General features: G+C 37.7%; 1 protein-coding gene across 1 annotated transcript in view; it reads left to right on the top strand.

Moving 5' to 3' along the window:
* Positions 1–13,692, top strand: part of SLC49A4 (solute carrier family 49 member 4) — a 78,992-nt gene that overhangs the window by 4,804 nt on the left and 60,496 nt on the right. The window contains exon 2 of the mRNA XM_032267743.1: positions 3,633–3,726. Within this exon, the coding sequence (XP_032123634.1) occupies positions 3,633–3,726 (94 nt within the window). The remainder of the gene's footprint in view (positions 1–3,632; positions 3,727–13,692) is intronic.

Genomic DNA, 13,692 nt, shown 5'->3' with positions numbered 1-13,692 from the left:
GAGACAAGTTAGGCTAGTAGAATAACCCAGATGGGAGCTGATGGTGGCTTTTGACGAAGGTGATAGTAGTGGAGGATCTGAGAAGTGGTTAGATTGCAGCTATGTGTTGAAAGTAGGTTCACCTGTATTTGTTGATGGATGAGATATAAAATATGAAGGAAGGAAGATGAGTCAAAGCTGTTTCTCAACTTTTTAGTATTACTGGTTAGGAGACTAGAGCTTCAATTTACTGTGTTGCGGAAGATTGTAGAAAGAGCAATTTTGGAACAGATGGCATGGAGATCAGGGATTTGAAATGCCTATTAGATATCCAAGTAGACAGATTAAACTGTCAATTGGATATACAAGTATGGAGTTCAGGGGAGAGGCCTGTGCGGTATGTTTGGGAGTTCTCAGCTTGCAGTGGTATTTGAAGTCATGGGGTTGGTTCAAGCTCATTCTTGTTGATATAAAAAAAGGAAAATATAAAAATTGTCATGGGGCTAGTTGAGACAATCTCTGGAGAAGGGTGGAGCTTCCCGGGAGTAGAAGACTGAGCCCTGGGGCATTCCAAAATTTAGAGATTGGGAAGTTAAAGAACCAGCTAGGGAGGACTGAGAATAGAGCACTGGATTTAGCAACATGGAGATCTTTTGGTGTCCTCTAAAAGAATCATCTCCCTTGAATGATGTGGTGAGCTCAAAATAAAATGCAAGGAGAGGAATCAAAGACAGTGAGTGTGAACATTTCTTTCAAGAAGTTACTACGTAAAGGGCAGCAGAGAAATGGGCAGTAGCCAGAGAGAATGTGGCTGCTAATGAGGTTTGGATTTTGTTCTGTATTTTTTTTTTTTCTTTTTTCAGTAAGAGATATTGAAGCATATGTATGTAATGCAGTATCCTAACAATTCCATAAAAAGGGGGAAATTGATGATGCTGGAGAGCAAGGGAAGAACTGCTGTAGCCACGTAGGCAAGATGGGAGGCAGTCCTCTGTGAACTCGGAAGAAGAGCTCACTCATCACCAAGGGGATGGCCCAAGCCATTCATGAAGATCTGTCCCTATGATCCAAACACCTCCTACCAGGCCCCACCTCCAACATTGGGGATTACATTTCAACATGAGACCTGAGTGGGAACGAATACCCAAACTATGTTAGGCTATTCTCCTGAGGTCTTCATAACTATTCTCCCTTGATGAGTTGATATCTTTTTGATTACATGGAATTTTAGAGTGATGGCTTGTCAAGATGTGAGTGACATGAAGAAAGCATTTTATTCAAGATTGTCAACTGGGATAGATTAAACACTTGACAACAATTAAAAATACACAAGAAAGTCACCACACTGTACTTGTGAGGTTGCTTTATTTTTCATTTTTGTGTTTTTGTGGAGATGGGGTCTCACTGTGTTACCCAGGCTAGTCTCAAACTCCTGGCTTCACGGGCTTCTCCCACCTTGGCCTCCCAAAGTGTTAGGATTATAGGCATAAACCACGGCACCTGGCCAGAGGTTGCTTTAATAAGCAGTTTTTCACAACTTCTTTACTCTTAAAAGTTTTTATTAGCTGTTATATTGTCAAAAATTTGATAAAAAAATATAACTGAGTAAAGCATGGTAGCCTTCAGCAGTAACAATAGGAAGCCTGGTTATTGGACCATATGGCCATAAACAGTGCCTCACTACATGCTTGGTGTTTGCTTACCTTAATTATAAACAAACTCCTTAGAAAAACATAAATATGGAGAATGTAAGCCTTATGGTCCCCAACCTATAAAAATTAAATTCAGTATCTTGTAGGGTACCCAGTATATCCTTATAAGAGAAACATTTTGTGATTTTAGGATATTTATGACCATGTATGTACTTTTCATTAATTGCACTCTGTTTCCTATGGCTATAATGTGATTTTAAAGTCTGTTAGTAGAAGCAGTAAATGAGCAGTATATATGCATTACTTGTTACTAAGAAGCACAGTTCCCTATGGTATTCCTTCTGCCAAATTGTATTAATCATATTCAGATTATATAAAAATATTATAAAGTAATTCAGTTCATATCACAAATTATCCTTAACGTAGTGTGTGTGTCTGATATGGATCTCAAGTTTATTTTCTTTGCTGTGTTTGATCTGCATAATTATAATCTTGTTGACTTTCAATTTCCTTCAAGTAGAGTAGCTCTTTGAAAACCAAACATTTAACCATGTACTCTCTGCCAAAAGAGTGACGGAGAGAAAGCCCTGGAAAAAAGAAATATTACGTTAATCAGTTTAAGTCTATTCTCTGTGTGAAGTGGTTTCAAGGTGATGTTAGATTTGGGAGAAATTTGAAGCAATGTGGCTACCTTTGCCATAGACTTAGTATGAGCCACCTGTGATGTGGCTGCCACAAACAGTAAGATATGTTAATTTAGTATTAACAGAGATGTAGCATTCCAACAATAGGAAGACAGAGTTCTGTTAGATTATTCTGCCATAGCTAGAATATTGTGTCTATTTCTGCTTATCTTATTTTTATATTTGTATATTTTGCCCTCTGTGTGACCAACCACAGATAGCTTGTTCCCCTTTTATTCCAAATACAATAATTATTTTGTTGTATTTATTCCAAATAAATACAATAAATAATTCTAAATAAATAAATATTCTAAATAAATACAACAAATAATTGTTGTATTTGGAATAAAAGGGGGAGAAAACTAAGTGATCCACATTGTCTTCTAAAGTCATAAGCCATGATTTTTTTTAAATGTTATTAAGCATTATTCTGTAATGAAAATCATTGGATAAATCAAGAAAAAATAGAGATTGTGATTATATTAATCAGAGACATCTAAAGGACCACTTCCTATGATCCTTTAACAAGTATTAGCTTGTTCTGCTTTTGATAAAATATGTAGTTCCCTGGTTGTCATTTTTTAGAGAACTTAAAGCAATCATCTATCCCCTTAATATGCTTTTTAGGGACAGTTAAGAGTTTTTTTAAATTAGCAGCTTACATTACATTTTTCTGTTAGAGATCTAAAATTAAAATATCTAGTCTTTTAAAATTATTTTCTGTATTTTAAGTATTATATCTGAACGGTATATTTTAGACATTCCTTTTGAAAAATTAGAACTAATAGAACTAATAGAACTTCTTCCTCTGTCTTTGATATGAACATTCCTATTTTGTTGTTGTTGTCGTTTTTTTTGGAGACAGAGCCTCACTCTGTTCCCCAGGCTGGAGTGAAGTAGTGTTATTTCAGCTCACTGTAGCCTCCACCTCCCAGGTTTAAGCAATTCTCATGCCTCTGCCTCCCGAGTAGCTGGGATTACAGGTGTATGTCACCACACATGGCTAATTTTTGTATTTTTAGTAGAGACAGAGTTTTACCACGTTGCCCAGGCTGGTCTCAAACTCCTGAACTCAGGTGATCCATCCACCTCGACCTCCCAAAGTGCAAGGATTACAGGTGTGAGCCACCATGTCCAGCCCATCATTTCATTTTCAGCATGTAGGATTGGTTGGATTTTATTCCATTTTTAAAGTTGTAGAGAAAAGCCATAATATTAGCATATAATGTCAGTATGATTCACTAAAAATAATCTTTATTTTTAACATTGGGCTTAAGAGAAAATAGAAAATAATTTTAATGTTTTTCTTTCATTTTAGGTCTCCGAATAACTGTGCTCCTGACATCCTTCCTTATGGTTTTGGGAACAGGTCTAAGATGCATACCTATATCAGACTTAATGCTTAAAAGAAGGTAAATCCTGTAAATAACATTTCCTCCTGATTTTTCATTTTATTATGTATATAAATTTTTAAGATCAGTAAAGGATCATATTTATAGAAGCATTTATTTTTTTTTACGCTATATGATGATTAATTTAATTGATATTTATTAGTTGTCATATGGAAGACACTATACTGGTTGTGGAAATAAAAAGAGCAAGTTAATCTTCATATTATCAAGGAACAATAATCATGAGAAAATAATAGTATAACACACCATTTATAAGTATAATAATATAACATACTATTTATATAATAATATAGTTAATGCTACAGAAGAAATACAAAATTGCCCCAAGAGACTAGGAGAAGGTTCGGCTGAGGGTATCAAAAAGAGGAGTTCATAAAGGAGTTGGTAATTAAACTAGGCATTGAATGATGAGTAGAATGTTGTTAACTATAGTCAGGGGAAGGGTATTGCAGGATGGGAGAATAGCAAGAATGAAGCCATGGAGGCACGTAAGCATAGGCCTTTTCTGGGTTGGGTAGGTGGTCTTATTTGTATATAGCAGCCTTTCTGCAAGTGGGACCATGGATTTATTCTTAGGGAGTGTAAGGTATATGAAGGTTTTGCATTTCGTTTTTATATTGGTTATAATACAGTATTATTTTACCAGTAATCTGCAATAAAAATGCTTTTTTGTTGATCAAGATGTCAGTTTCTTGAATTAGTGTTTCACAGACTGGGGTCCTTGGATGTGACCTTGGGAGTCATTGAGAAATGTTTTCCCCTTCAGAAGAACGCATAAATTCCTCAAGTTCGAGAGATACTGGTCTACAGTTGAAGGTGTAAGAATGGGATATAAAGAGATGTGGTTAGAAGTGGTATTTTGATTCTGAAGGATCTTGATGCCATCCTCTATTATTAACAGTGTACTTTCCTCACTGGATAGTAGGAAGCCCCTTAGGATTTTAATCAGAGGAACGGTAGTATTAGACCTGTGTTAGGTTCACTGTGAACTGAGATATGTAGAATTGATTATAAGGGGTAGAGGCTGCTGGTAGAAGACCAGGAAAGATACAATGGGACCCCAAGCTGGATTATTATTTTGTTTGTCCATTTATTACATCATTCATTCATTCAACAGAATTCACTGAGCTTCTATGTGCCAAGCTCTGTTGTGGGCATTGGGAATATGGTAGAGGATAAAGCAGATAAAAATTATCACCTTGTAGTTTCATTCCAGTCAGAGAGACCAGCAATAAACTAGATAAATAAATAATATATACAATATGTGCGTCGAGGGTAAAACAAAATAGTAAAAGGCGAGGGAAGGATGGTGAGATTTTCAGAAAGAAAAACTTTATTGGCAAGATAACCATTTTGGGATAAAAACCTGACAGAAGTAACGGATGGTGCAATATCTGGGAATCAAGCATTATATGCAGGGAGAGCCGTAAGTGTTCAGGGCAGAAGGGGGACAGGCATGCCTGGCAGGGAGGCTGGTGTGGCATGGGAAGAGTAGTAGCAAATGAGGTCAGAGCAGTTTATGGGGTGGTAATGGGAGTGTGGGACCAGATTTTTTAAGACCACATCAGCTCCTCAGCTTTTTCTGAGCTGGAAACCATTGGAGGTTTTGAGCTGAGAGTGCCAGGGTGCTAGGCTGTTCCACCGAGAATGGACTGAAGCTTGAGGTCATGGGCATAAGTAAGGAAAGTTGAAAACTAGTGCAATAAACCAGGTGAGAGAAGATGGTGGCTTAGACCATAGTGGTGGCAGTGGGAGCGGTGAGAAGTGGTCATATTCTGATTATATTCTTGTCCATTTGCTGACGGACCAGATGTGGGGAGTAAGAGAAAGGAGTCCAGAATGATTCCATGCTGTGGGAAGTTGGGGGAGTGGAAAGGATGGCACAGACCTGAGGGGGAATGTGAGAAAAAGAGATGGGAGGTGATACACTGGAGATTTTTACTTGAGGGACTCTGAAATTGTTGATTCCATTAATAGATGGGGAACATAGAAGTGGGGGAGAGTAGATTTTGGGGACAAGATGTTGACTTTCTTTTGGAACAGAATTTTTCAGTTTCAAAATAAATGTTCAGTTTTGAATTTTCAAAATGTGTTCTCATTTTAGAAAATTCAGGGTACAAGGGTTCATATTTTAAAAGGGAAATAGACAATCATCTAGGTCCCTGTGGAAAGCTAGTCATAATTTTCCATCTTTCTGAGGTAGATTTTAACACAAATCTCATTATTGTGTTTGAGATGCTCTTAATTTTTGAAACACCCAGGGGTGTATTTTTTCAAGCATCCATAGATTTTAAGTACAGATTTTCATATAAGCTTAAAATCAACACTGCTTTCTTTTAATGCCTATTAAGGCCAGGTGCAATGGCTTACGTCTATAATCCCAGCAATTTGGGAGGCAGAGGCAGGTGGATCTCTTGAGGCCAGGAGTTTGAGACCAGCCTGGGCAACATTGCGAGACCCCATCTCAAAAAAAAAAAAAAAAAGCCTATTAATATTTTTGCTAGCTTTTCTTGTTTTGGGCCATCCATACTATTACTTGTCTCCAGTCTCATATCCCTTTATATCCTTTCCAGATATAAAATTCTGGGAATAATAGAGTTGACTCTCCATCTTGTTGAAGAAGATGATATGAAAAAGAAACAATTCATAAAGAAATGTAAACAAATATAGAACAGATAAGAAGTAGAACCAAACAGTTCAAAGATTAAATCATTCTTAAAAAGAATGTATAATTCGAATTTTCAATCTTATGCATTTATCTATGAGGAATATAGGAGAATTAACCCCTTGAAATAAGACTTCATTTTGTGGTCTTTAAGCATTTCTTTTAAGCAGTATTATTAAGAATGCATGATGCAGCTGTTAAAATGAAAATGCTACAATTGGCACATGTATTTTCAACAAATTGGGTCTATAGAAGCTTTTAAGCTTCAGTCTCCATCTGACTTTCCAGGGAAGACCAGTGTTGAAACAAGCATTTAGAATGTGTTTTTGTGGCCTTGTTTCACTTGGAGCTTTTTGAGCTTCTGACCCAGCCTTTTGGAATGGCTCCCCTGCACCTTTGACTTTCTGTATCTTAACCCCTTTGAGTATCAAGACACAAGAATAGCAGCATTCTGACAAGTTCTTCCTAATGGTGTTCTACTTCTATATAATGTCAGTATTTCTTCTATCTGCATAGTACTAATGAAAATTCAGGAAAAAATTATTTTGCCACATTTCTCTTATAACAGGTAAGTGAGAAACTTGGAATAACAAATTATAAAGCATTTTTTCTTTTATGATCTGGAAGGAAGTAATACAAAAAAATTATAAATGGCATCACTCTATTACAATGAGCCCTGTTACTCTATAGTGTGAAATATTATTATGTTGCATTCATGGTAAACAAGAACTTCTGGATGGCGAACTTTTAGTAAGTTATATCTACTCTTAATAGATAGTGATTCCCATAACACATGCCATATATATTTTTAAATTTTATTTTAAGCTCTGGGATACATGTGTAGGATGTGCAAGTTTATTACATAGGTAAACATGTGCCAGCACATGCCATATTATCTTTCAATTCAGTGTAATTTTCATTAACATTAATAATACTTAACGTTTACTAACATATATTAAAATAGTTTGGTTTTAGTAAACATAGATTTTTCTAGAAATATACTCCATTGTGAAATTCTTTGCAGCTGGCAGGATTATGTTTAAAATGACCCTAACAGAAAAGATGAATTGTTTAGTGAATGATTTTGTGACAGCTGCTTAGCTATCTGAAAAAATAGGAAGAAGAACCTAGATTCCTGTCTTACCACTTAAATAAATCCCAGTTGGATCAAAGACTTACATGTAAATAAGGAATCATGAAAATATTAGAACATAACTGTTTTAAAGAATCTGAGGGCTGAGAGAGGAACTTCTAACTAAGACACAAATCCCAGAAGCTATAAAAGAAAGCCTTAATACATTTGACTATGTAAAGATTTAGATTATCTTTATGACTGAATATACTATACAATCAACTGAAAAGATAAGTTAACGGGGAAATATTTGCAACAATAAGGCACATGAGTAATTCCTTAGTTCTTTGAAGTCAATAAGACGAATAGCAACTCAGTAGGAAAATAGGTAATGGGTATGAGCAAGCAATTACAGAAGTTGAAATATAAATGGCATGAACTCAAGAGAAGTTCAAAAGAGTTCTTTCTTGAGAACTCGAGAGAACTCAGGAGAATATTCATTGTAATTAAATGAATGAAAATTAAAATAGCAGACAGATGTCTGTTTACTGGCAAAGATGAAAAAAAAATGATGATGTGCTGTGCCTGAGATGTGGGGAAAAACAGGCACTGCGGATATGTGAGCTGTTTGGGGCATCCTGTTTGGAGGACACTTTGGCAATATTTACCAGATCCATATATAGACGTCCTTTAACCTACACCTATATTTGCACTTATAGAAAATTAGCCCACATATAAAACTGTATCAGTTTGCAAGAATTACCATGTTTGTACAGCTTTGCTTGTAGTAGCGGAAGGCTGAAAGTAACGGATGCCTTTGGCAGAGGACTGATTATGATGCAGTATATCATGGAATAATATTGCACTGAAAAGGAAGTAAAAGCCGTAAGTGCTAATAGGGAAATATCTCCAAAATACATTGTTGAGTTAAAAGGCAAACTTTAGAATGTTACGTTCTTACTTAGAAAAAAATGAGAGGGGTATCATTGGTTGTTTCTGGGGAGAGCATCTGAAGAATAGAATTCTGAGGTGGAAAGGACATTTATTTTTTATTTTTTACTACTTTTGGTAATATTTTTACCATGTGCATATATTACCTTTTGTTTTGGGGACACACTCTCACTCTATTGCCCGGGCCAGAGTGTGGTGGTGTGATCATAGTTTACTGTAGCCTCAAACTTTTAGACTCAAGGGATCCTCCTGCCTCAGCCTCCTAAGTAGTTAGGACTACAGGCGTGTGCCATCACACCTGGCTAGTTTTTTAATTTTTTGTAGAGATGGAGTCCCACTATTTTGCCAGGTTGGTCCCAAACTCTGGGCTCAAGTAATCCTTGCACCTCAGCTTTCCCAAGTGCTGGGATTACAGGTGTGAGCCACCGCACCCAGCCTATATTACCTTTATTACTGAAAGCCCTAGTTAAGTAAAACTAAAATCACCACCTCAGAGCTTTAATAATAAGAAAAGGAAAGACAGGGAAGGGTTATATATAAATTTCCCCACTATAGGAATGTAAATCTTTTGACGTAAAAATGAGCAATTGCTAGGTTTAAGAACTGAGACGTATCAGCAAAGTACAGAAGATTCCATTTCCCCATATCAGTGTCTTCTAAAATATAATTCACAGACTACCTGCTTATTAAAATACAGAGCCCTGGGCTCCAACCAAGTCCGACTGAGTTAGGCTCTTGAGTGAACCCTGAGAATGAGCAGTTTTAACAAGCTTTTTTAGTTAGTCTTATACTCATTTAAATTTGAGAACTACTTCCCTAGGTACACAGCATCTTTACTTTAAATGGTAATTGATTAAACAAATAGCTTTGTGCTTGTCCATTCTACAATATAATCACATAATATATTTAATGTCTTACTTTAAGCAGATTAAGGATTAGACTCTATTTAATAATCTGTTAGCCTTCATTTGACTCTTAAAGCAACTCAAGGCAAGTAAAACTCTTATCACTGTGTTTCTGCATGGTGGTCATTTGGGCTTCAGATAAGAAAAATTGGTAAGAAAAGATAACGGAGTCATGATAAGCATTTAACAGGGGAAAAAAAGGTAGTAAAAAGATGTGTAAAGGCCGGGCATGGTGGCTCACGCCTGTAATCCCAGCACTTTGAGGGGCCAAGGCGGGCAGATTACTTGAGGTCAGAAGTTTGAGACCAGCATGACCAACAGAGTGAAACCCAGTCTCTACTAAAAATGCAAAAATTAGCTGGGCATGGTGACGCATTCCTGTAATCCCAGCTACTCAGGAGGCTAAGGCAGGAGAATTTCTTGAACCCCGGGAAGTGGAGGTTGCAGTGAGCTGAGATTGCACCACTGTACTCTAGCCTGGGTGACAGAGTGAGACTCCGTCAATTTAACATATGTGGATTTAACATATAATAAAAAACACAAACCAGTAGATTATTTGAAAAATCATATTTTATTGAATAGAAGTTTATCTAATATGTGTTTTTGCAAATTCGCTATATATTAGTTAAAAACAAATTGAATCCTTGCTTTGCACCATGCATTAAAACATATTCCTGATGGATTGGAGAGTTATGTATTTAAAAGTGAAACAGAATAAGGGAAAATGAATCTTAACCCTAAAGACTATTCCCCAAGCATAAAAACAATGAAAACAGTGGCTCACACCTGTAATCCCAGCAGTTTAGGAGGCCAAAGCAAGTGGATCACTTGAGGCCAGGAGTTCAAGACCAGCATGGCCAACATGGTAAAACCCCGTCTCTAATAAAAATACAAAGATTACCCAGGCATGGTGCATGCCTGTAATCCCATCTATTTGGGAGGCTGAGGCATGAGAATTGTTTGAACAGTGTGCCAAGATTGCGCCACAGCACTCCAGCCTGGGTCACAGAGCAAGTCTGTCTCAAAAACAAAAACACAAATCACAAAGGGTAAGATTTGTGATTTGGGTTTTCATGTTAGAGTTAAGCTAACATTTTGACAACATTTTGAGCTTTATGCTTCAAAACAGATCATAAAATTAAAATGCAAACTGGGAGAAATGCGTGTTGCAAATATAGTAGATAACTTAAAAGTAACATGAGCATTTTTGAAAATTGAACAGAAAAATGGACATAGTAGACATGGCTAACAGTTTTGTTTATCCTCAGATTTTGTTATTTAAATTTATAATTCAGTCAACATTTATTGACAGTCTATTTATATGTATCAGCAAAGTACAGACTGAGCTTTGTAACTAAGAAACCAAAAATATTGAGGCTCAATAAGGTAGAAGTTTATTTTTCTCTCAAGAAACAATCTAAAACGAGCTTGTCCAATCTGCAGCATGCATGAGGCCCAGGATGGCTCTGAATGTGGCCCAACACAAATTTGTAAACTTTCTTAAAACATTATGAGATTTTGTGTGTGTGTGTGTGTGTGTGTGTTGTTTTTTTTGTTTTGTTTTGTTTTGTTTTAGCTCATCAGCTGCCATTAGTGTTAGTGTATTTTATGTGTGGCCCAAAACAGTTCTTTCAGTGTATTCCAGGGAATAAAAAAATCAGACACCCTTGGTCTAAAAGACAGTGGGCTCTTCAAAGGAAGTAGGCAGCTTTGTTCTGCAAGGTCCTCCAAGACCTAAGTCCCTTCTCTGTTGTTGGCTCCAGCATCTCCTAGGGTGATATTGTTGTCTGTATCATGCTGTCATTCCAGCCCACAAGAGGGGAAGTGTGATATCCGAGGCAGGTGACTGCATCTTTAGGTGATGACTCAAAGGTTGTTTATATCCCTCCCTCCCTTCGTTCCTTCCTTTCTTTCCTTCCTTCTCTCTCTCTTTTCTTTTCTTTCCTTTTTTTTTTTTTTTTTTTTTTTTTTGAGATGGAGATGGAGTGTCACTCTCACCTGGGCTGAAGTGCGGTGGCATGATCCTGGCTCACTGCAACCTCCACCTCCTGAGTTCAAGCAGTTCTCCTGCCTTGGCCTCCTGAGTAGCTGGGATTACAGGCACCTGCCACCATGCCCTGCTAATTTTTGTATTTTTAGTAGAGACAGGGTTTCATTATGTTGACCAGGCTGGTCTCGAACTCCAGGCCTCAAGTAATCTGCCCACCTTGGCCTCCTCAAAGTACTGGGATTACAGATGTGGGCCAGCACGCCCGGCCTGTTTGTCATTTCTAGCCATATCTCATTGGTTGCAGATTTAACACTTGGCCACATGGATCTGGAAGAGAGGTTGGAAAAGTAGCTCAGCAGTGACATATATAGTTAAACTCAAGGATGCCATAACAAAACAAAGAAAGAGAGAATAAACAGGCAGAGACAGTTAGGAGCTCTGCTTTCAGATGCAGAGCTGTGTCCATGAACTCCCTTCTTCCCATGCAGGGAACATATTTATCCTTCCTCAATGGAGAAAACTCGAATTCCTGTCCAATTAGTGCATTCAACTCAAAATCCAGAATCTCTGGACTCTATCAGATCCTTGTTGCTCTCTGAGAGTCATGTCTTTGATTATTGTTTGTGGCTTTTGGCTTTGTCCTGTAGAAGGCTGTCTTTTGTCCATTATCCCCAGTGACTACACCTGAAGTGATTGTTGAACATTTCGTTTCCTCCTTGATGCTGATTTGGGAACCTGAAGATTGCTTTAGGGATCAAGCAGACTTAAACTCTGGTAGAAGTGTTTTGTAATATCTTGGCAATATATTCCCTCAAATGCTTAGTAGTCTTTTGGTCTATTTACATCAGGTACATTCCATGGAAATGTAGCCATGCCAAAATACTTCTCCTTCTGCTTCTGGTTCTTGCGTCTGTTGAATCTCCTCTTTCCTTTACCAGCTTGGGTACCCATCCCGGGTTCCCTCAATTTAGTGGTGGCCACTTTAATGCCATCTGAAAAAAGTAGGCCTGGTAAGGAAAATAACATCCTTAACCTAATTTTTTCTGCTATACTGGCTCCAAAGCACGTTTTATTTCCTGCCATTTGGATTCAGAAGCAACCCAAGGCTTCAAATTTCTGGATTCTCATTAAATTTACATTGCGGGCCTCGGGCAGAGAAACTCTCTTAGCAGAGCTCTTGTCCCTTTCATCTCTACTTGCAAACCAGCTAATTCTTTATCTCTGTCTTGTGCCATTCTAAACTCAGTAAAGGGCAGGAAACACAGAGTAATGTTCTGATTTTTTTTCTAGCCAATTCCAGGTCATCACAAGCAGTGATACTGCTGCAGCCACAGTTCACCTGCCTTTTCTACCTACAGCCTGACCACTAAGTCAGTGCCAATATGTTGTGCCTTTCTGAATGCAGCACCCCAATTCTTGAACTAATTGATCAATTAGAGAACAAGTTAAGTTGCTATAATGAGGAGATCTCAGAATAGCATGGCTCAAACAAGACAGTGTTTCTTTCTTATTAATAGTCCAAAGTGAGCAAGTGGGCCAGAGCAGGTAGGCAGTTCTGATCTACAAAGTCCTCTAGGGACCTGGGTTTCCTCTTTGTTACCTTCTCCCCAGGGAGGTGACCTTGACGGTATAGTCAACAGCCAGTTCATCAGCACAGTAGTCACATTGTACCCCATGGGAAGCAGCAGAGCAGGAAGAACAGTTTTGTCTTCATGGAGGTGAACTTGAGGTCCTCCTGCTATAATCTCATTGGCCTGAACTTAGTAATAACAAGGCCCCAGTTAGCTGTGAGGTAGGCTTTTACTTCTGCAAAACCTTAAGTTGTTCTGTACCTAAAAGGAAAACAGAATGACCCTGTGGCAATAGTTAATCATCTCTGCCACAGGCAATTTGGCTACCTATTTGGGAGGTAAAGACCATTTTGTATCCTCATGTCATATGATATATCAAAATAAATTCAAAATATTTAGCTGAGAAACAATATATGGGGGTATTTATCTGATCTCTACATGGGAACGATATACATTTTTTTCCAAGCATGAAAGTAAAGGAAAATCATAAAGAGAAGAGCTGATAGATTTGAGGAAGAAGAAGTCAGAGAAATGTTTCGTTGCCTTTTCCAGCAACTGCAGTTGCTGCCTTTGAAGAAAGAGGAAGGGGGCCTTGAGCCAAGGAATGCGGGCAGCCACTACAAGCTGGAAAAGGCAAGGAAACAGATTCTTTTCTAGAGCCTCTTGAAAAGAACATAGTCCTGCTAACACCTTGATTTTAGCCCTAGAGTCCCGTGTTGAACTTCTGATTTACAGAACTGTAAGATGATGCATTTGTATTCTTTTTGCCACTAAGTTTGTGGTAATTTGTTATAACAGGAATAGGAAACTAA

Source organism: Sapajus apella, unplaced genomic scaffold (assembly GCF_009761245.1).
Source record: "Sapajus apella isolate SASKATOON/1434 unplaced genomic scaffold, GSC_monkey_1.0 scaffold171, whole genome shotgun sequence".
Classification (NCBI taxonomy): domain Eukaryota; kingdom Metazoa; phylum Chordata; class Mammalia; order Primates; family Cebidae; genus Sapajus; species Sapajus apella.
This window is presented reverse-complemented; position numbering and strand designations above follow the sequence as displayed.